At 42.0% G+C, this 23,031-nt stretch overlaps 1 protein-coding gene across 2 annotated transcripts in view; it reads left to right on the top strand.

Annotated features, from left to right (window-relative positions):
* The first annotated feature begins 11,312 nt into the window (after positions 1–11,312).
* The window catches only part of CBFB (core-binding factor subunit beta), a 40,565-nt gene continuing 28,846 nt past the window's right edge, over positions 11,313–23,031 (top strand). For both annotated transcript variants that reach the window (XM_071567644.1, XM_071567645.1), the window contains exons 1-3: positions 11,313–11,443; positions 11,627–11,713; positions 15,985–16,101. In XM_071567644.1, the coding sequence (XP_071423745.1) occupies positions 11,366–11,443; positions 11,627–11,713; positions 15,985–16,101 (282 nt within the window). In that variant the 5' untranslated portion in view covers positions 11,313–11,365. The remainder of the gene's footprint in view (positions 11,444–11,626; positions 11,714–15,984; positions 16,102–23,031) is intronic.

Below are 23,031 nucleotides of genomic sequence, written 5' to 3'. Positions count from 1 at the left end.
GCTTTTACTGGAGACAGAAGCCTAAAGTGGGTGGACAAACATACCCTGTCTTGATCCCAAAAGAGTAGCATGAAAAGTGCACCTCGTTTTCATCTTTGGAAATGAATGTTGCTTCAGGTTCCTGACAGGTAAAGACACATTAAAGGGCAAAACACTGAAATGGCAGTAGACTCCTTATAAGAACAGAAAAGAACCATTAGGATATCATGGTGGAAAATGAGTACATTGCCAAACTGGGGGTGAGCAGACGTGACAGAGGCCAGGATCCAGCACTGTGGGAAATCAGTCTGCAAAGTGCACAACAAAACCCTCTGGATCTCAGAAGATCTGTGATGCTCAAAATTGATGCTCATAAATTTCTTGTTACACAATAACATCAAGGAAACTGCTGTTAAAAGCAAAAGAGAAGTGGTGATGAACCAAACTGCTCCCAGTGTGAGGAGCTGCCCACCAGACATTCTTGGATGGGTAGTAGGAGGATGTTCTATGTAGAATCTCCTGACATGCTCAGGTGTTTTCCTCTGATTCCCAAAGGATGCTTCTTTGACATTTTTCAATTGAAATAAAGCCTTGAACAAGAAGGAACAGAAACAGCAAATAAACAGGAATCCCTATTTTGTGAAGCAATTAGACATAAAAAGAAGACCTGCCAGGCTGAAAGTGAAGGGATGGAGTAGAAAAGTAGATTATGAAAGTTGGGAGGAAAAGCTCCCATCCAGGATCTTTCCTCAGAAAGATGAAGCACAGCAGACTGCTAAATAAAAGGGATGTAAGCAACCTTGGATCTGACAGCAGATTGGAAATTCCCTGGCTGGAGAAAAGAAGAAAGAGAGGATGAAGTAGCTGTAAGGAGATCCTAGGGTACTGGGCTCAAATAAACCCTAGAGCAGAAGAAGAAGCAATCAAAAAAGGAACTCCATCAATCAGTGGCCATGAAAATGAGTGTGTGAACTTTTAAGAAATTCCCAAGGAGAAGAACAATTTAAGTTGAGAAGTGATGAATGCAGAACTCTAAATACTGGTGTCACTGGCCCTACTCAAATCAGCTTGCTGTGAGGATGGACAGATCATGCAGCTTCCATGTGCCTCTATTTCACCACTCCCTTCAGAATGGGTTGAGATACTCTCTCTGTTAAAACATGGATGTCAAAAATAGATCACTTCAACAGTCATAAAATCCTTCCACTAAGAGAAGAGTATTATTGATCATTGTGAGCATGTGGAAATGATTGTGTATAGACTAAATATTGAGGAGTTTTGATGCGTCACCCAGCTCACTTTTTAGCTGCTTCCCACTATGTCAGGGACAACTGCACTCCATCTACTTCTGACAGCCTCCTGTGATGGAAGTTCAGTTCTCCTGGGAAACCTATCCCAGGACTCAAGTTATCTTTATAGTTAAATATTCTCCTGTTACCTAATCTAGATCTTGCTCCTGTTATTTGAACCCATTCATTACTGCTCACCCTATCTGCTGTGGAGCACAGGGTTTTGTAGATACAAGACGTGTCTGGGATTTTATGAGTGGGTATGTACCTATGAAGTGTGTCAGGTGGTTTTCATTCTGAGAAGCAGTCTGACTACTTACAGCTTTGCCAAAGCTCAGCTATTTAGGCTGAAGCCTTTCCATGCCAGGCATTTCCCTCAAGCTCTTTTCCACCCCCTGCTTTTTTCCCCTCCTCATTGCCTCTTTGTTTTAAAATGCAGCCAAAAATCTCAGCTGTTTCTGAGAATGAGGTTAGGAAATGATACTGCTGCATTATGGCTGAATGGGAAAACTTGGGTGGGACTATATTTGGAAATCTTGAGCGCTCTTATCTGAAAGTCTCCTGAAATCTGAGGGAGGTGCTGTGACTTGAAGATCAACCAGTCAGGTTCTAACCACCCCCAAATGACAGTTCTCCATAGTGGACACAGGTTGGTTGGTTGGTCTAGATTCAGCCTGGAAATCTCAGTTCATACTGAGATGTTTCTTGTGAGAGGTTCAGGAGTCACTCTTCTTGTCCTGAAAGGACTTTCCATCCAAAAGAGTTTCACTCTGCACAAACTCAGCTGGACACTGGGCTCATTATAACGCAAGGTGTGGGAGCTCACTACACCTGTATGCCTTTCCCCCCCTCTTTTCTGTTCTCCTACACCACAAATTGTTGAGTCTGCAGGTCAAATTCAAGCAAATTTGAGTGTGGTAGGGAAAGCAGGTTTCAGAAATTCCTTCAAAAGCCTTTAAATTACATGGTATGGGTGAAAGGGGAGAATGGAAGCACAAGTCCTGAAGAAGCCAGCCTACCTTTGTCTTAATGCTCTGCAGAGCAGCCTGTGCTTGTGGAGAATGTTGTCATTTGTTAACGCTCCTGTGACAAGATCCAACTCCGTATTTGAGATGTATTTTTCCTTCTTTAGCTTTCTAGCTTGGTGTGTTGTTGTTTTTTTCTTTCCCCCAAACAGTTAAGATTGCTCAAAATCTAGGATCTCTGTTGAAACTAGATCTGTCTTTGATACACATTAATCATGGCTGGATTATGGGGTTGGAGTAGCCACTGGAATTTCTTTCTGGTGAAACTGGAAGTGACCTTTGTTTCTCCTTGTTCTGTGGGTCAGTCTCAAGTTTAACCGGACATCTACAAAGGCTGCAGCTGCTAATGGAGACCACAAAGGTGACTGAGAGATGAAGAGCAACATTTGCTGCTCTACTGCCTTGCTTCTTTTGCTGCTGCTGCTGTAGCATTGGATCGTAGATGTCTTGCTGGTCTCCTTCCCCTTGGTAAGCATAGCTGTGAGCAGGGGAAGAAAAGCACAAAAATGCAGCAAATTACAATGCTAAAGATTTGAAGAAAGGGAAAAATCCACATCTAATAGGACAATCCTGTGGTAGAGTGTGCTGAGGAATGTGTCTTGGGACATAAGAACGCAAGGGGGCTGCTGTAAATATACTCTTCAACCTGGAACATGCAATCAAATCTGCATGGGGGAATTCTTGTGCCCTTGCAAAGTCAGGGCAAAGTCTATCAGGCTTCGTTTTCACCCAGGGTGCGCCCATTTGGATTAAGGTGGAGGACTGGGGCCATCCTAATTCCTAGTCAGTGAAAACAAATAGCTCTAGCAACAGAGGAGTAGCATGAAAACAAAGTTACTATCAACACCCTGCCTTTTTGAAATCCCTTCCAAATTCTCCAAGGATAAGATCAATGCAAGGAAAAACAACAACAGCACTGTATGAAAAGAAGGTTAAAAGGCAGCTCCCTTAGCAGCACACGCCCAAGAAATCGCCTTTGCTTTGCTTTCCTTTCTCGGAGCTGACATGAGACTGGCACAATTCAGTAGCACCCCAGAGGAGCAGCCATGGTTTTTTTTTAACTTTACGAGCTCCATAATGAAGGCAGCGATCGGCATCCCCTGTGCCAGAGAGCTCCAAACCTGCCTGTGATGGAATGTGCTGATAAAGAGGAATATTTCTCTGCGGACTTGGTTTGAGACATGAATTTAAATATTGCTAATTTCCAGGATCAGCCTCAGCAAGACTTCACCTCTCAGTGATCCATCTGTAAGTGGTGGCAGCTCCTCCTAGCCTTGAATGTCTAATTAGACAGCATGCTTCACGACTTTGTCTACCAGTCCCTGTGTTCTCCTAAGTGGACCACTGATTTATCTGAAAGCACAGTAAAACAGCTGACAATTAATTTGTTACACTGCGACATGGCAGCCTGGTCTATGGAAATGGAAGGTTTTGATGTGGTTAGACAGCAGAACTCTGCTCAGTTCTGAAATGTTCACCTCAAGAATGAAATTAATTCTTTAGTAAGAACAAGATTTTTAGAATAATCTAATGGTTTAAAAGTCAACATTTTGCTGCCTTTTATGAGGCAAATTTAAAGTTGGACATGGGGATGAAGTTTGAGTGACCAAGATGACAGAATGGCAGGAGACAAACTCTAACCTAAAGTATCTTCAGGAAATGTTCTTAGAAAGAGAAGGTAAAAAATCTTCATAAATGCAATTTCTTTCCAACACTGGAGCTATGAGAGGAAAGAATTATATCTCAAAGCTTACAAGAATAATCTCTTTAGAATCTGAAAAGTCACTTGGACATTATCTTTACCAAGACTGAATAACCTCTAACTGTTGTACTAAGTATAATCAAAAGTATAACAGACTATAACACAGCTTGTTCAGGGATAAACATTCACATGTGAAACAAGAACAGGGCTTTGAGTCACTGTTTAGCTTTCTCCCCCATGATCTCAAATTAAACCCATGAACAGCTACCCCTACAAGTGTTTTGTTTCCATGGTTTGAATCCTAACACACCCTATGCTGCTCATGCAGGAACAAGAACAGATGCAGGACCAAATACTGATGCAGGACACAATCTCCTCTCTCACATCAGCCACCACCTTAGTTTGTGTCAACCAAAGTCTTACAGCATTGTGTGTGCTAACAGGAGGAGCTAAAACCCAAAACAAAGCCAAAGACCACCTGAAGACTAGAAAGAGAAGAGGAGCAAATATAATTAATCCCGTATGATGATGTTGCCTCTAGCTTATTGCATCAATTCAGCTGGTGGAGGATACTAGAGCATATATTGATTATCTTTTAGACAGGGTCCCTGCTGTGGTCATTTAGTGTCATTGTCATTCTTTCCTCTGAAAGAAAACTTCAGATATCCTGGGTGGGTAAGTTCATGTCCACTCTGGGCTGCCCAAATACTACAGCTGGCTTGTTCTGGGCCTGAGGAATCAAAACTGTCTGCACTGTCCATTCTCATGATGCTTTCTGGAGGCCTTTGAGATCTGAAAATCTGCAGGAACTTTCAGAATAGCTACAAGGTTACAGAACTTGTCTGGCCTTTTTATGTCTGATTGTGCTTAATGTTTTTTAAAATGTATAAAAGGCGCTCTTCCATCACATGCCACCCCCTGAAACCATGCATATGCTTTTGAAGAAGTTCAAGGGAAGTGATTTAGTCCTTTTATGCTGCTCTGGTGAGACCCCACCTGAATTAGTACATCCAGCTCTGGGGTTCCCAGGACATTGACCTGTTGGAGTGAATCCAGAGGAGGATATGAAGATGATCAGAGGCTGGAGGATCTCTCCTATGAAGACAGGCTGAGAGCTGGGATTGTTCAGTCTGAAGAAAAGGCTCCAGGGAGACATTACTGAAGCCTTTAAATACTTAAAGAGGGCTTATAAGAAAGATGGGGACAAACATTTTAGCAGCGCCTGTTGCAATAGGACAAGAGGAAATGGTTTTAGACAAAAAGAAGGTCAAATTAGTTTAGATATAAAGAAGGAATTTTTTACAATAGGGTGGTGAGGAACTGGCACAGTTTGCCCAGAGGGATGGTGGATGGTAGATCCTCATTTCTGAAAACAAACCAGGTTGGATGAGGTTCTGATTAGGTTGGTCTAGTTGAAGATGTTTCTGCTCATTGTGAGGGGTGTTGAACTAGATGGCCTTTAAAGGTCCCTTCCAATCCAAACTATTGAATGGTTCTAAGTTTTTAATGCATTATGAAATGCAGAGGAAGGAGACAGTGTGGCTGGTAGCAGCCTAGTAGATAACACAGAAAAAGCTACACATAACAACATACAGTGCAGGGCCATTAGCACTGTCTGTACACCGATAATGGTATCTTCAGAGCTAATTTCACAAAGGCAGTTTTTAAACACTTCCTTTTATGCATTTAGGTTTGTGTGAGTCACAGCTTGTGCTCAGTTAAACTTTCTCCTCATTGCTCAACATCACGGATAATGATAGTGCCTGGTTCTTTACATAGGGATCTCAAGATCTGCATCTGGAGATCTCGAGTCACTTGATAGGTGGGCTAATTGAGGCATTAGAGGTGAAAGCCATGTGCCCAAAATTATCTAGCAGGCCACAGGCAAGACTGGGAGAAGCACGCAGACCTGGCCTCTGCTTGCCAGACAATGGAGACTGAGTTCAGATAACATATCTTTTACCAGTTTGTGCTACAATTGGTAAAATGAAAAAAGAGGGGGCGGAGGGAGAGGGTATTAATAAAAAAACTTCACAATTCAATTGCCAAAACATATATAGATAGCACAAAATCATAGAAATGTATCACTACTGCAATCATCATCACTGCCCCAAATAGCCAGTATGAAAGTCAAGTAGCTTTCTGGGATAATCTGGTTTAGTCCTCTAAAAATTGTGTAGTTCAGTCTCTGTTACATCATTTAGAAGAATAATTGGTTCTAATATTCATGAATATCACTTCATATTGGTTTTTCTAGGAAAAAAACCTGTATTCCTCTTGTTAATTAAAATAATTTAAACAGATTTTCAATTAATTAAGATGTTGTGTGCCAAGATCAATGATCACCTTTGCTACACCAGACTCCTGTATCTGGTATCACACTGCACTTTCATATGTGCACATTCATGACCTTTTTATGATTAGTTGCTGATATGCAAGTTTCAGAAGAGTGTATTCATGTGGATGTCCCAGGCTGTGTAGTCCATGCTTTTGTGGGACAAGCTGCACATGAATGTCACTGAAACAGGGCATTCTTTTGTGAAGTGCACTGTTAAACTGCAGTGCTTATGACCAGAAACAGCCCAAGGTGTCCAATGCACCAAATGGGAAAGGAGGCTGTATTTACTGGCTTTTAATTTAGGCCTGCCCATGAAGACTCAGGTGTTTTGTTGCACTGTGGTAGTAACCTGTGTTGAAGCAGAGGTGTCGACATAGCTTCTCCAGCATGAGAGTCGTAGTGACTGTGGTTCTTGTTGTGGAGGCTGAGAACTTGGGTTTCAGCAGCCTCAATGTGGGAAGGGTCTTTGTTGAGTACTCCAAACACTTGGGAACAACCAAGGTAGACAGGAGTCATGTTTTGTTAAGGGAGAGTCCTATTCTCTTATTTTAAGTAGCACCTTCAGGCATCTTCTTTTAGGAAAACGTTCCAGCTCTGGTACCTTGAGTAAAAGGCTCCATCTGTCTTGTAGCCTGGTTTAGAGAGAAGAGAGATGAAGAGCTGCTTCCTCCCTCATACCTGCCATGCTTGGCATTTTTTAACTGGTAGGCAGCTTCCCACTCAGAATGCAAAATTGGATTGTTTTGTTTAACTGTTGTGGTATGGCTCTTATCTCTCTTTGTGTGCTAGGTAAGATGTTCAGGTATCAATTTTGGACTTGGCAAAGTCCTAAAAGCTGCATGTTGTTGCCTTTGGAGTCCCTACATCCACCTCTGCATGAAGTGTTTCCACAGACATGAACTGACTCTGATAGCTCCTGGTCGTCTGCATTGCCCACATCTCTCATTTGGGTTGTTTTGGGAGTCCTGAGATAAGATAGATCTTTGTGCTGATGTATGCAGGGTAGACATGAAAGGCTGCTCCAGGGGTGAGTTACAGCATTTCAGGACAGTTTCTCTGTGAGACTCTGGGTCTGTGAACCCGTCAGCAATACCCCACATCACCAGTGGGGTGACTTCAGTGAGGATGTTCTGGCTGGCAGCATCAGTTGTAGTAGTACGGAAATGAAATTATTTCTGGGGAAAGAAGTCAATTAATCTGCTCAATTTCTTCCCCTCCCCCCAGAATTTCGTGGAACCCATAAACACAGACCTTGCGTAAGTGGATTGCATTTCACACCTAATGTGCATAATTATATCTTGCAAACAGTTTATTAATGGATTTATAATCACAGAGTAGCTTGTACATACATAATGTTGGTGTTTGATTATACTGCAGCTGCCATAGATCAATGGATACACAGGAGTCTGACTTATTAGTGTCTCATGCATGAGAAATCTAGAGAACAATATAACACTGGTGCCTGGCAGTTGTTCATCAAATGATTCTACCTAGGGGAAACCAGCAGTTTTAAAGACATGGTAGAGAAGTGTTAGAGAAAAAACAGTACATAACAGGACTTGGCCCTTGAAGAAAGCTCCCCTTCTCAAAACCTGTAAATCTTTCAGTGGTGTTCTGTCTCAATTACCAATGTTCTGTAAACACATTAGATCTTATTTTGGAAAGGGGTCTGTTCTGAGAATTCACTCTGAAAGTAGCATGTCTGCAAGCTTGAGCATTTCTGTTTTCTGAAGGTGATTCACCCAGAGGACTGCTGAATAGCCTAAGTTCTTGTGAATCAACAGCCCAGTGATTTGCAGGCTAAGCTAAGTCTACTGACATCTGAGCAGCCAGAACCACACTGAAATGGCTTGCAGAGATATCACCGAGATGCCTTTGGGAAGCAGTTGCATTTGGTTATGCACAAGGAAAAAGGTTCTAGCTTGTTTTGGTGAGTTGATGATATACTACTAAAAGCAACAAAAAAAAGTTTGGTGAGCTGCAGAATTCCCATGGGATTGTATCCCATCTCTAACACGATAACCTCAGCTTTCCCTCTCATGTCCCCCAGCTACCACCTGTGGAGCTGCCTCTGATCTATGTTGACTGTCTGGCCGGTGGCCAGCGACTCTGGCCAAACAGGGTAAATAACTGTGGAAATTATGCTCTAGCCTTTCTTGCAGCAAAGACCTTAATTTGTGTGCCTCTCCCCTGTCTAGCTAGGAACAAAAAATAGGAACTTCTCTGTCCTTAAGACCTGAATTGCTTTGTTAAATGTTGGGGGCTGCGTGGGGTAGAGAAAGGAAAAGCTGGTAACAATTTTATAGCTTTCCTTGATAAGAAAACAGGCCCAAAGTAATAGTTTTCTCACAGATATATGTTACAACATATGGAATCAGTTCCCTTTGCTAAGAAGGCATTCTTCAGAGCAAAAGCTCTTTTTTTGTGGGTGAGGGTCAGCTTGCTGTAGAGAAACTGGATGAATTCAGAAGAATAATATGATCCTGTGCCACTATGTTCAATCTCACCCCTTCCAGCTCTCCTGGTTCTGCTTCAGCCTAACTGAGGCAACAAACAGAGGCAGTGTCTGACTTCTTAAAGACTTTGTGATAATATTGACTCACTTGATTAAAAATAAAAACTTTGGAAAGATGAAAACTCCAGGATGAAAAATGTTAAACAAAGAGCTGCATGGGGGGAAAGCAGTCAAATATGATCTTGTTTCCAAAGTCTTAAAAAATATATGCCAAGGTCAGAGCACCAAACTTGCTGGGTGATATTTTCTCCTGTTTCTTCAGTGCTTTACAACTCATCTTGCTTTTGACCTTGGTAATTTTTTTTTTTTGAAACTGGTGTTCCGAAGAAGGCAGAGTCAGTTTGGGGGGTGAGGAGGTGGAACTGGGCGAGGTACTAGCAAGTAGTGAAAGATTATTGGAGGTTAAGAGAGCAGATTTCTACCTTATGAACTTGGCAGTTCTCCTGCAGGCCTACGCTCTTGGTATTGATCTTGTTGTAAGATGAATAGTGATATGGATTTTTTTTAAAATGTCTTATTTTGGGACCTTTTAAATGTGCCTGACATTCACGAGAATTTCGCTTAAGGGTTGGTATTAATCTAAATGAATCAAGATAATACATAACATTTTATGTTTCCAATCTCAGTGTATGTTCTTTTCAGATTTGGTTACTATTGAAAAAACCTTTCAGAACAGTTCTTTTAGTGCTTTTAAATTCTGAGTTTACCCATATATCTGCATTACAGTAACATACCAAAAATCAGAAGATACAGCTTGAACGTATACAGAGTTGCTGCCTAAATCTGCAGCTCCTTTTGATCAGAAATGTATTAAGCTTCTCATAGCATATTTTCTACATTTAGAAAAAAAAGCCTAAATTTTGTTTTTATGAAGTCTGTATACAATAAGTTAAGGGATACAGACACTTCTCTCATTTTTTTATTAATATGCTCGTACTTGATTCAAATCACGCCTTCTGGCTAACCTTAGCCTTGCCCTCTTCAATTTGCATGACTACGTGTAAAGTTAAGATTGTAATACTGAGAGATTAGAAAACCTCACTTCTTTATCAAAAAGATCTAATATGCTCTAATATTTTTATGTTGGCAATAGGTATTGTAACAATCCAACAGTTTTTGGCTCATGCAGCCATTCTTATCATGCTTCAGAGCTGCTAAAGAACTGGGGGTGTGGTTGTAGGAAAAAAAATCACAAAATCACAGAATCCGAGTTGGAACAGACCCACAAAGATCATTGAGTCCAACTCTTCCCCCTGCACGGGACATCCCCAAGAGTCAGGCCTAATTTCATTGTCTGAGAGCATTGTCCAAATGCTTCTTGAACTCTGTCAGGCTTGCTGTGACCACTGCCCTGGGGAACCAGTTCAGTGCCCAACCACCCTCTGGGTGAAGAACCTTTTCATCCAACCTAAACCTTCCCTGACACAACTTCAGGCCCTTTTTAGAGAGAGATCAGTGCCTGCCCCTGCACTTCCTCTCACCAGGGGATTGTACACTGCAGTGAGGTATCGAGGTATAATCATACATCTATATGACAAAATCCATTTGGGGACAGGTGATGTATGTCCTGCTGTGCTCCATGACTGAATGAGATCCTGTAAAATGCCTCTCTGTGAAGACGACAAATCAAGAGTCCAGGCTGCTGCGTTTTTAGCATGAAAGTGAACTTTTCAAGCGAAGTTCTAGACTGACACAGGGCTGCACAGACGCGGAGCAGCCGCGCTCCGGATCCCGAGGCGGCGGTGGGTGCTGCGCTGCCCTGGGGACAGCGCCCGCCTTGGGCAGTGCCGAGGGGCTGACGCAGCGCCTTTGGGAGCGCGGTCCGTGCCCTCTGCCCCGGCGGGGCTTTGGGACCCTCGCTGGGGCTCCGGGGCCGTCCTCGCTGACCTGCGGGAGGGGCCGGTGCGAGGCCAGCGCTGTCCATCCCCACCCGCCCCATCCTCACCGCGGGGCCACCGCCCGCTCCCACCCGCGCGGGCCGGCGCTGCAGGTGCGGGGCCCCCGCCGGGCGGGCAGCGCGCGCCATCGCCCCCGGGGGATTCCATCGCCCCCGGGGGATCCCATTCCCCCAAGGATCCCATTCCCCCGAGGATCCCATTCCCCCGGGCCCGGAGCCCCGCGAGCAGCCGCGGCACCGCCGTCCGAGCACCGGGGGACTCCGGGCCGGCTCCCGCCCCACTGCCCGCGCCGCGGGGCGCATGCGCGGCGGCGGCGGCGGCGGAGTTGTGAATGGCGCGGCTGTTCGGGCCGAGTTCGGGGCCGGGAGGAAGTCGGAGGGGAGGGCGCGGGCGGGGGCGGGAGCGGCGGCACAGCCGGGCTCGGGCGGCTGCGGCTGCTCCGCGTGCGCCGCGGCAGGAGCAGGAGGAGGAGGGACGCCGGCAGGGGAGGGGGAGCGCCGCCGGCGGGGGCTAACAAAGGGCGAGGCGAGCGCTGGGGCTGGGACAGCGCGGGGCGGGCGGGAGGGAGGGAGGGAGGGAAGGAAGGAGGGCAGCCGGCGGCGGCGGCGGCCCCACCACCATGCCGCGGGTTGTCCCCGACCAGCGGAGCAAGTTCGAGAACGAGGAGTTCTTCAGGAAGCTGAGCCGCGAGTGCGAGGTGAGTCGGCGTGGGGCTCCCCCTGCCCTCCCTTCCCTCCGCGGGGAAAGTTTCCTTGGGCCGCGGCGGGGCCGGGGCAGCGCCGGGCTCGGCTGAGCGGGGCGGGCGGCGCAGTCAGTGCACTCCGCTGCCCCCTTATCGCCGGGACTGGCCCCTCCTGATTGCGCGCCCTGTTCCCCGCAGATTAAATACACGGGCTTCAGGGACCGGCCGCACGAGGAGAGGCAGGCCCGCTTCCAGAACGCCTGTCGCGACGGTCGCTCCGAGATCGTAAGTGGCGCCGCGCTCCCCTCGGGGCCGCTGGCTCTTCGCTCCCCGGCTCCGCTCCCGGCTCGGCTCGTAAAAAGTTTGGGAGCCGCCGGGGCCGGCACCGCGCCGTGCCCGGGCCGCGGGGGTCGGGGCCGGCCGGAGCTGCGCGGCCGCGCCGTGGGGAAAGTTTTCCTTTAAGAGCGGGATGACACCGGCGCCGCTCACACGCCGAGGGAAGGCAGGTTTTGTTCGCGGGCAGTGTCTGCCCGCCTCGGGAGCAGCGCCTTTGGGCTCGGAGGTGTCGGCTCGCTCCGTGTCTGGAGCGCCGGGTGACAGGGAAGGAAGGAAGGAAAATCCCCCCGCAGTGCGAACGGGTTCTGCTCCTTCCTCTGCACGTGCCGCAGCTACGAGTTGCTTATTTCAGTATTCTGCCATTTTTTTTCCCTTTTTTTTCTGTCCGGAAACGGTAGCCCTCAGAAATGAGTAACATTATTCAGAAGGCGCTATCTAAAAGCCTTGAGTGAGCTGTTTGATGTATGTGAGAACTAAATCAAGTACTTTTAAAATTAGGCTTTGAAACTTGCAACTTCAGCCCCGTTTTTCTCATTCATTAAGGTTAGTTACAGACCATTCTGAGCTAAGAAGCGAGATGCAGTATGGCTTGGAGTAGTCAAGAACTGACTCGCTATTTCCTGGTTTGATTTCAGCTATAGGTTACTTCTATAGGATCAGTGTCTCATAGCATTGTTAAGTTTGTAACTCTTTAGTATTAAAATACAGAAGGAACCTCTTTTTCATTTACATTATATGGTGAAAGATAAGGTAAAATAGAAAATAAACCCCACTTTCACCAAGTTTGGTTTATCAGCATTCTTTAATTTCACGTGATATACATCTTGCTAGTCAGTTCACAATGAAATTATTCTTACGCACAATAAAATTATTTTTATGCACATCGGAATAAGAGTAGTTGAATACCCATTGCTTTAGCTGATCTTGTTCATTTGCACTTTTCCATAAAAGGATGCACATTCAAGAACCTGGTTACCTTCTACTGAGTAACTTTATTTTAGCTGAATCTTATCCCTGCTTGTTATTTCTTGTCTTAGAACCTGTAATATTATTTTGTGAGAGGTCCCCTGTAGACAGGTTCTTAATTTTACTATTTGTTTTACATTCATTTTTCATGGAGCATGTTTGCTTCCTTTAAGAAGTCACCAGGGAAACAATGGGTAGGCAAGGAAGGCATAGTTTGCTAGCACTGGAAATTTCTGTACAAGTGAAAGTGTGTAATATACCTAAATCCCTCCCTTAAAAAAATAAAGCCATGTAGCTCATAAACCAGCTTGCCCATCTATCCTATGCAGTTATTTATATAACTAGGAAATCACTGTAGTTTCACCTTTGTACTTTTAAGCCTGCTGCTGTCCTTTTTTGCCAGAACTTCAGCCCCTGGAAGCAACCAGTGATGCCTGTTCTACATATTTTCACTTCTACTTAATTATAAAGCAGGCTCTATATTTCTTGATCTGAAACATCTGGTTTTGTTTTGCGAACAGGGCACAAGTAGTCAGGTTTATTTAGAAATGTAGTGTGTGTAATGACTGATGTTAAAAAGAGCTAGTAATTTTACTTTTTTTTTTAGTCTTGAATGTTTTTCCAGACATCAAGGATTTATTCTTTTATCTCCAAAGGGAGCCTTTGCAAATGACCTTACATATTTTTAAGCAGACAAAAAAATCCAGAGAACAGCTTAGAGATTTAATGTAGAACTGGCAGAAGGTTGTTGGTTATGTCTGTCAAATAACTCTTGATTGAATAAAGAAAGTAATTACCAATATTACTGAGAAGTAAATGTGAAATATATTAAATAAGATTTCATGTGTACTGGTAATGCTTTGATAACTTGAAAATAACTTCACATGTTGGGTTTGTTTTGGAAGGTCCTTGTATTTACGTTGTCTGTATGTGTGTCAGGTCACCCTTGTACTACCTGATAAGCTTTTCGCAAAAGATGAGACCTGAATGTCTGATACCTTTTCAAACTGAGCTTTAAAAAGCTCTACATAGAAAATTTTAACTTTCTTACTTTCAAGTTAAAACCCAAACTAGTGATGTGATTTTTTAAATTTTTTTTTTAATTTAATTGGCTTGTTACCTGAAAAAAAAATGTTGGGTTCCATGTAGTCCTCTGTGGTTATTAGCAAGTCTGTTCTCAAGTTTTTCAGTATTGACCTATGATTTGCTTTGAGAGGCACATGAGTATTCTAACTGAATGTTTTTTGTCTGTTTAAAGGGAAAGAACAGGCTTCAAAAATACAGAGAAAAATATCTACATAACTTTTTAAATATTTGTGGTTTAAATATTGCCTGCATGACTCCACGAGGATGCGGAATTTATGTACTTTTGTTTTCTTCTTTTCTCTGATGGTGTTTCATGGCCCTCTAGAACACATTGGGGGTGGAGCAGGGAGGCATGGGCACTTTGCTGCCTTGCTGGGTTTCTCAGAAAGCAAGGATGGTCTTTTTGACCCAGTACCAAAACTGGAGTGGTCTGTAGGGCTGCCGTGGTCAGCTGGTTTACACTCAAAAGGTCTCACTCCTCAGCATTTTAAGTGTATAAATTAAGGAGTATAAAACATGTGTTTGCTCAGAGGTAGGAAACTAGTTCTTGAACAGAGTAAGTGGTGAAGACTTAGAGTCATAAATATTTTGAGATAGGTATAATTTTTGTCCTAGTATTAAGCAGAATCCCTTAGAGAAGCCAAGGGATAATACAAGGTAATCAGCTTCATAGTGATGGTCTGCAGCCCTGCCAGTTTGGATGCTTTCTGTTTATGCAAATGCGTCCTTGTGTATCATGGATTGAAATGTTCAAGTATTGTAGGGCAAACAAATATTAATGTACCAATGAAGTATTCCCCACTGTATTACTAGGACTGATTTGTTAATTTTAGTGACATTGAGAAAATGCTTAGAGGAGGTTTAAAACAAAAAACAAGGACAAAAATTTTTAAAGCCTGGAATGGAACCCAATTGCAGAGCATTAGCCTGCCTTGGTAGAGGAGAAGGAGTCAAGACAAAGCACTTGTGCTTTCAGAGTGGGAGATTCTATTCCTGTGACAGACAGCATTGCAGTCCGTGACTGGAACTGTCTTAAACAACGTGTAGAGCTGTTGTGTCACAGGTAGCAGTACAGTTATAAGTTGCTGAATTCTGGGTTGCTTGAAGGAAATCTACTTGTCAGGAAATTCCAACTATTAGAGAGTAGTAGTTGTATGGCTTTTAAGGAAACTGTGTTCTGGATTAATGACCATTTAAATCTAAGTGATCATGGTAATCAATACAGCTGTTTGATTGCAACAAATTACATTTAATCCTGGGATTTTGAGTAGAGTGATGTGCTGGGTGGATGTGTGAGTATTCGGATTCTTAGGGGGCAACACGCTCACCTGTACCAGAGAAGAGTACATGTACTGCAAATCTGACTTTGTGTACTCTTTGTGGCTTGGAGTTAAGATACGCAAATAAATACAGAAAATTTATGAAGAAAACTGAATCCCATTTTCATTTCAAATAATAGAAAATTATTTGCTTTTTCTAATATGGTTAAGTCAGTCCCTTTAATGATTTTACAAAGGGCTGCAGCTGAGGATTCCTGCAGTTGCCTGTTCTCACTGACACAGCATCTGCTGGTCTGGATTTCACTGGTGTCTTAACATGGCACGAGGACAATTGTCCTGGGAGGTTTGATTGAGCTGTGTATTGATACTGCATGCCAGTAGGTGATAAAATAGGAGTATTTACGTTCCAGTTAAGTGTTTATCTAGGTATAAGTAGATTGTGAAAGGAGACAAGTAATTTTCTTCTGAAAATAGCTGTCCTTAGTAACAGGTCTCACTGTTCATTTTCCTTCAGCAGCACTTCTTTTAGAGATATGCAGCCTTTTTAAAAATCATGGGCAGTTTTTAATGGTGCAGGTACTAAGTTGGTGCAGGGTATCCAGACAGAACTGAAAGGACAGATTCTAATGTCAGCAAAACTGATTTGAAAGAAGTATTGATTCCATGTTGTATTTTATATCCGAAGCAGCCAATGGCAAATGTTGTCAAAATGGAATCAGATGTTTGTAACTTAATACTTAGGAAAAATGATGAGTGCATGTTTTTGACTTTAAGTATTCTCTATGCTGCCTGGCTTAAGACATAAACTGATGTAAAAATAAATGACTGCCTGCATAATTTATGTAATGTCTTGCTCCCTGATCCTGTTTGTATTGATTTTTCTAAAAGGCTTTTGTGGCCACAGGAACCAATCTGTCTCTCCAGTTTTTTCCGGCCAGCTGGCAGGGGGAGCAGCGACAGACACCGACCCGGGAATATGTCGACTTTGAAAGAGAAGGAGGCAAGGTAAGAAGGAAAGTGTTGTGACTGAAAGAAATTTTTATGCTCTGCTTATGATGTTATTAGTATGGGCCACATACATTATGCGAAATTTCTAATATTTCACATCTCCATGCAGGTAGGTAGTGACATGAGTTCCAGTGAGAGCTGGTAGGGGAAAATCTGGTATCACTTTGTTTTAAAGCATGTCACTGTTTCTGCAGGGAAACATGGGCAATACCAGTGGCTTTTTATTGTTTTCAAGAACAGGACGTTATTTTAGCTGCCATGCTATGATAAAATTTCAGGGAATGATTTAAATTTGCTGTTGTGTAGGTGCTTCAAAAGTGGTTCAGAAGTAAGACTTAGGCCAATGAATTGTGGTAGGCTAATGAAACTTTGCACTTTCAACAGGTTATTTCATTGTGCCTTTGGATGCCAGTTGATAAAGCCAGCAGTCAATGTGCTCTTAGTGAAATGAAGCTTTTTCTTGGTTTCCCCATGAGCTCTAATACAGGAGCAGCATCACTTTCAGAATTGATTTCTGAATCTCTTTTTTCTGAGGTGGTTGTCCTATAGACTGATATTGAAAGCTGGAATTCCCTAGGGACAGTGATGGTTACTGTGAAGCTGTATTAGATTTAAAGTCAGAAACCTTGCTTAGTCTTATCAGAATAAAGTTACTGAAATCACTTACAGCTGGTTTTGTTTTACAGGAAAAACATACCTTTAAAATGTAGACACTTATCTATGCTACTGTAGGTGCTTTGGGACTGATCCAAAGATCACTGAATTCAATAGGAGACTTTCTGCAGACCTCGGTGGGTTTGGACCAGCACTTTAAGCTCTCACAGCCCTTCTGTTTCTGGCTAATTTCTGTATAATTTTTTGATTTTAAAGACTGCTAATGGACTATAAAATTCTTCATTTGCCTGATTTTTTTTACCTACCCTTATAATGAGAAACAGCTAATGCTACCAAACCTACCAGGCTGGAGGAAATAGTTGAAGCCTATTCAGGTTTAATGGCATATTGGATCTTTTAAATGCTGCTAGGTGGAAGATAAATATTTCCTATAGTGGGAAAACTTGATTGGAAGAAAAAAAAATTCCTGAGGGCAGTTATGGTATTTGGAATTCAGGTTAATGAGGTTTTTTGGAAAAATTGTTTTCCATTTAGTCTTGTGAGGCTTGCAGAAGTTTGACAAATTGGGGGAGAAGGAGTGAAGTTGGCTGTCTGGGTACTTACTGCTTTGCTGAGGAAACTGAATTGAATCTGGCTCTTACTGAAAAATATTGATTCTGGCTCACAATTGAATGAGGAATTTTTCTTGTAATGTGTAAGAAGACTGAAGTCTCTCTTCTTGCCAGTTCAAAACTAATTTTATTTACTGCTATGATTTTTTTAACTTTGTTTTCTCTGAATGAATCCTTAAAGTACTGAACTACTTCATCCATTTTCCTGTGTTGTCTTAATCATGTAAGTGTGGTAGATGTGCTGTGTATTAAAATAGAACATGAGCCTCATTAGTGAATGCCACTCCCTCTTTTATGTGTGTTTACAGTAAATTCTCGAGTGCTTCACTAAAATGTTTAGAAGAATTCTTCTGAATGAGGTTAGAGGTGGACAAACTGATAGATGGGAATAATGTTATACTCTGGTATGAACAAATCACTGTTGTAATCAGACCTTACTGGGGTAAATCACATGTGAATGCAGGCTTGCTCTGCACAGAGCTAAACTTCTCTGAAAGTGAGCCCCTCCCATGATCTGAGCAGAATGGGAGAGTATTTCTTATGTTATCAGCAGAAACAGTTAAGTGTTTCATATGAATTGTCTGAGATTTTGTTCTCTCTAGATGTTTGTCATTTGGCTTTATTAGGAATTTCTTTCATAGGCTTCAGCAGTCTCTTAAAACCATGTGATTTTTTGTAGCTCTGTGCAACATTGTTTTATGAGCTTTGATTCTTGAGGCAGTGCATAATGTGTGTTTGTTCATCAGTGGATTTATGCCAGCAAGGCATGTTTTTAATTATATGAATAAAAAAGGCTATGGGGGGAGCTGTCAGTTAATTATTATCTTAGGCATTAGTTTGAGATCTAGAATGGAGATAAACTTACCAACACTAGAATATTTTTGTTCTAGAATTCTGCTTCAGTGTTTGGCTAAGCAAATGATGGCCCAAAATAGTTGATCCATATTTAAAGTATGTCATTATTGTGCATAAACAGTTTTGTAGACACATTGACAAAGCTACCAATGCAGCATCTGCTAGAATTGCTGCTTAAATGATTGAATTTTAGAAAGAGCAACACGCTTGTGAAAGTTGGGATTGTGAAAATACATACTTCATAGGCTTGAGGTTTTTAAATCTGGTATTTCTTAACTGAGCGGTTTTTTTGCATGCTTAATTTGCCTTTTAATTTGATGCATCTGATGTTCACAATGGGTGGGTAGGCCTCTGGTGGATACCCTGTCTTCATTAATCCAAGAATTGGATAGCTAAGTGTTCACTTAATGTTTCTACTCATTTTAAACCCAAGTTTAACATTTTTATTTCTTTGAGATAGCTTTAGCATTCTGTGGTGTCTTTGACCTGCAGCAAATTTAATTGTATATTTGAGCCATTTTTCAGGTCTGTCATAGTAAAAAAACAGCACTAAGAATTGGTCCCTAGATCATAAAAATGATAGAACATTGTATTTCATTGTGATTGTGGGTGTGTGTGGGTGCGACAGATTCAGTGTGTCCCATTTCTGGATAACTGAACCATGAAAGGCTTTGTGATCCGTTGTGTTTTCAGCCAGTGTCCAGGGATTTCTCTTTTTGTTTTTTGTTAAAGAATAAATGAATAGATATTGTGAAGAAATTTAGAGGTAGACAGCATAGTAGTCTAATGTATTGCCTGAAATCTTACATAATTAAACCCTGTAGTTAAATGGAGAGCTTTATTTTCACCTTGGTTCTCCAGTGTCATTAATTACTTAGGGTAGTTTTATTGTGGTTAATGAAATTCTTTAATTTTTATTTCAGTTTTATACTGATGCCATATTGAACTTCAGGCTGAACTCTGTATGTGTGGACTTCAGTTCTTCTTCAAATCTATTTTATTCCAAGTCCTTTTGTTTTATTAAAGGCTGTGTGATCAACTTTCTTTGCATGATTCATTTTGTGTACTTCTTACAGTAAGATAAATGTCCTCGGTTTTCATTTGTTATTCAAGATGTTTATATAGCTCTGCTCTTTCTTACTTGAAAGATCATTAGTTCTTGGATATTCTTTTTTACTGTTTAAATACCAGCCACTGATGAAGTCTGTGAAGTTGTTTTCCTTCCCCTCCCCTTTATACTACTGTTCCCCATCTCATTCTCATGCAGCTTTACTTCCTGTCTGCTGTTTGGCGGCAGCTGCTCGTAAACCAGTCTTCAACACAGGCTTATTTCAGTATAATATGCTCTGAACTCTGCAGCTTTGGAGGAAAGCACATCAGACAAGATTTAAATTGATTCAGAGTGCCTGCTGTGCCACATGTGATGTAGTCAGGATTTCTACTCATTAACCATTAACTTTGTTCTAGCCATAACTAAAGAATTTCAGTTTCTTCCTGAAGATGCTGAGTTTCTACTCATGCAGGTTTTTGTCACAACTATGAAATTTTATCTGGCTCTAAGTTGATGTTAACTGCCTGAATGAATTTAAAAAAAAAGAAAATCTTGGTTATGCTGTAGATAGTGCACTAGCAGAAGTGTAATGAGAAAGGTGCTGTATTTTAATAAAAACTATACTTAAATGGTGGCCAACAGCACCAGTTTTCCACTTGTGTCCTGTTTTCTCACTAGAGGTTTGATACATAGGACTTGTCCACAAATTAACTCTTTTCTGACTTCAGTAATAAAAATTCTTGGGTTATTGGGATGGTATATTAGCTGCTCCCTTTTCTGAGAAAATGCAATTTCCAGTCATACATGGGATCACAGTGTACCTGGTAGAATTTGCGTGTAAGGGGAAGGCTTAATTTATGAGAAATACCTGAATATCTGTGCTAACACATCTTGAATTGGAAGTTTTATTCTACTTTCTTTGGTCACCACCATTTTCTGAACAATGTAGGTGTAACGTTAAGTCTTTCACAAAGTTTGAGTAGCAGCTTTTGTTTTGCTTTCTTTAGGTATGCTTACTTTGTGAAAAAAGGTAAGGGTGCCTGGAAAACCAATTTACAGTTTCAGCTCTCATTTTACTCTCCCTGTAGTGCTAATAAGCCATACTCTTTAAATTCATGTGTTTTCAATCCAGTAGTATTTGGGGGTTTTGTGTTGTCCCCATCTAAAATATTTTCACAGTTTACAGTTACTTCTGTGTGTTCCCTGCAATCCAGTGAGTCCCTGGACAAAAGGATTTTACCTTTTCTCATATCAGTGGGAAATGATGTCTGATGTTAGGGATTTAGAGAAAAAAAAAGATCATGTTAAAGGCATAATATAGTAATTAAAGATCATGCTGTGGTGTGTCACCACATAGGGCAAACTATCTCAGCCATAGGATACTGGTGGTCTTCACAATTATCAAGATTTCATCATTCTGTATGTAGTAACTTAATGCTCCTTCAAATTACTGTGAAGGTCTCAATTTAGAGCATTTCAGGAGATGATGTTACAACCCTCAAGAGCTGAGCATCACCTGACAAGTTCAAGAAGCTGTTTGTATGTGGTGGAAATGTGGACCTGCAAGATGTGACTTAGTTAAACACTAACAACTGTCAGCCTTTAAGGAGTATCTTGTAAGTCTTTGTGGGTCATCTTTTAATAGGTGTAGATATTTTGTTTCCAAGGAGCTGTCCTGCTAATAAATGCTTTTCTCCTGCAGAACAGTTTTGTTTCCAGATCTGAAGTCAAGGTGAGGTTCATTGTGTAGCTCTGTACAGTCCTTGACTGATTTTTAGTTGATCCTTTAATGCACTGATGTGTTAGGATAATATTTTGGGGCCAGATTTTTGCCATGTTCATCTGGCTTCGTTGCTGCTCACATCGGGAATGTGGAACAGGGAAGATCTGACAGGTGCCTGTCATCAGAGCTGGTGCTTCTCCTGAGCACACTTAAACAATTCTTATCTTCCTACTGATCATCCCACAACCCCAAACCCTTGTGTTAGCAGGGAGAGATTCTTCTGTGAGGAGCAGCAGGTGGTCAGTGGAGGCACATCAGCTGCTGGGCTGTGTGTGCTCAGGGCTTTCGAGGTGCCTTTGCCTGCCCAAGGGAGGTGGTGCTGCCCGGATGAAGCCCAGATCACATCACTGTTGTTCCTTTTGATCTTTCACAGACTTTTTCTGTTTGCTTTAAATGAAAAGGTCAGTGTGTGGTTATTCTGACAGCAGACAAATGGGTTTGGTGGTGTATCCAGTTTGTACCCAGCCTGGCTAAACAGCTTGATTTTTTTTTTTCCCCTTGGAGTTGCTTGGTGGAAGTCCTGCAAAGGCCTTGTGAATGAGCAGAATTCATTTTTCTCAATGATCCCCTTGATCAGTTTTCATCCAGGATCATGTATATGGTTTTGAGTAAAATATTAGTTTTCTGTAGATACTTGTGATTCTAGAATTTTTTAATTGTGTTTGTGCTTGAGTCTTTTATTTGGCAGAGACTTCTCAGTTTTCTTTTTCTTTCTTCTCTTTTTTTTCTAGCTATGTACATTCTTTGTTTATGTACCTAAAACCAATTTTGCTTTAGAGGAGAGTAAAACTTTTTTCTTTTGCCTAGGTACTTGGAAGTTTTTTATTATGACCTGCCATTGCATAGAGGAGAGCTATTTAATCAAAACTCCCTTTGAAGCCAGGTAGTGATAGTGTATCTTTGCTTATTCATTCACCTCACAGTTGGGACGTGTTTCTCTTTGCATACAGTTTATACACTATGAACAGTTAGGAACTTGGATTTTGGGCACAGAAATCTTTAGACCGTGTAGATTGTTAGGGACACGTTGTCCTGCACTGACAGGCAGCCACTGGCTGAGTTTGGACAGTTGTTCCTGCCAGGGTGATTTATCGTGGGGTGCCCCTGCCACTGCAGCGTGAGTCACACTGGGCATCTCCCATGTGACAAGTATCCACAGCCTTTCCCTGTAATCCTTGCAGCTCCCCCCCCATTATCCAGATACTTCTGTGACTGCCCCAGCCTTCTTCTTGCATTAGGGTGCAGGCAGTGATGATGCCATTTTGAAACGGTGCTGATGAACAGTACTTGGAGCAGGGCTGTGTAAGTGCTGCAGATCTGCCATCAGTAAACCAGCCTTTGCTTGGCTTTTATTACATGCTGTAGAAGCAGTTATTCAGTCATAGCAGCTTGGACTCTTTCCAATGTTTTAAATGCACTCATTAGAGTTGTATAGACAAGATTTCAAATACACTCATGTCATCGTCCTGAAGTTTCCTAGAGGAGGAACAAAATCAAAGTTAGCAACCTGACTTTTGCATTTTGGGAACAGCTGTCTGTAAGGGCACTAGTGCTGTGTGGTTGAAAGCAGTACTTGAGATCTCTACAGGATAGATGCTGGAAGAAATCCAGGCATTTGGATTGTTGAATCCTCTTGTTTGCATATCAGTCTCCACTTACTAAGCGAAGTTGTTAATGTTATGCTGCTCTGCTCTTCTTATAAATGAATGAGAAAAGTAAGAGCATCATTGGTGAGAATTTCTGATCATTGTTGAGAATTTCTGTTGCTTTGTGAAAATCATTTAATACTTCATATTAAAAATAAGAAAAATTTGGTAAGATGATGAAACATCTGCTACAAGAAGCTGTTACTTTTCTGAAAGTTACTGAAATCTTCCTTCAAGCTTTGTTGTTCAAAGCACAAGTAACAAAATGAGCTCCTACAGTTTGATGTTACTCTGTTAAACAAAATTCCCAGCCATTGAAAGGATGTTCTTTGCAGAAGCTGATAGTTTTCTACAGAATATTTGACA

This window comes from Pithys albifrons, chromosome 12, assembly GCF_047495875.1.
Source record: "Pithys albifrons albifrons isolate INPA30051 chromosome 12, PitAlb_v1, whole genome shotgun sequence".
In the NCBI taxonomy this organism is placed as follows: domain Eukaryota; kingdom Metazoa; phylum Chordata; class Aves; order Passeriformes; family Thamnophilidae; genus Pithys; species Pithys albifrons.
Note: the sequence above shows the minus strand (reverse complement) of the source record. Positions and strands in the feature narration are given on the sequence as shown.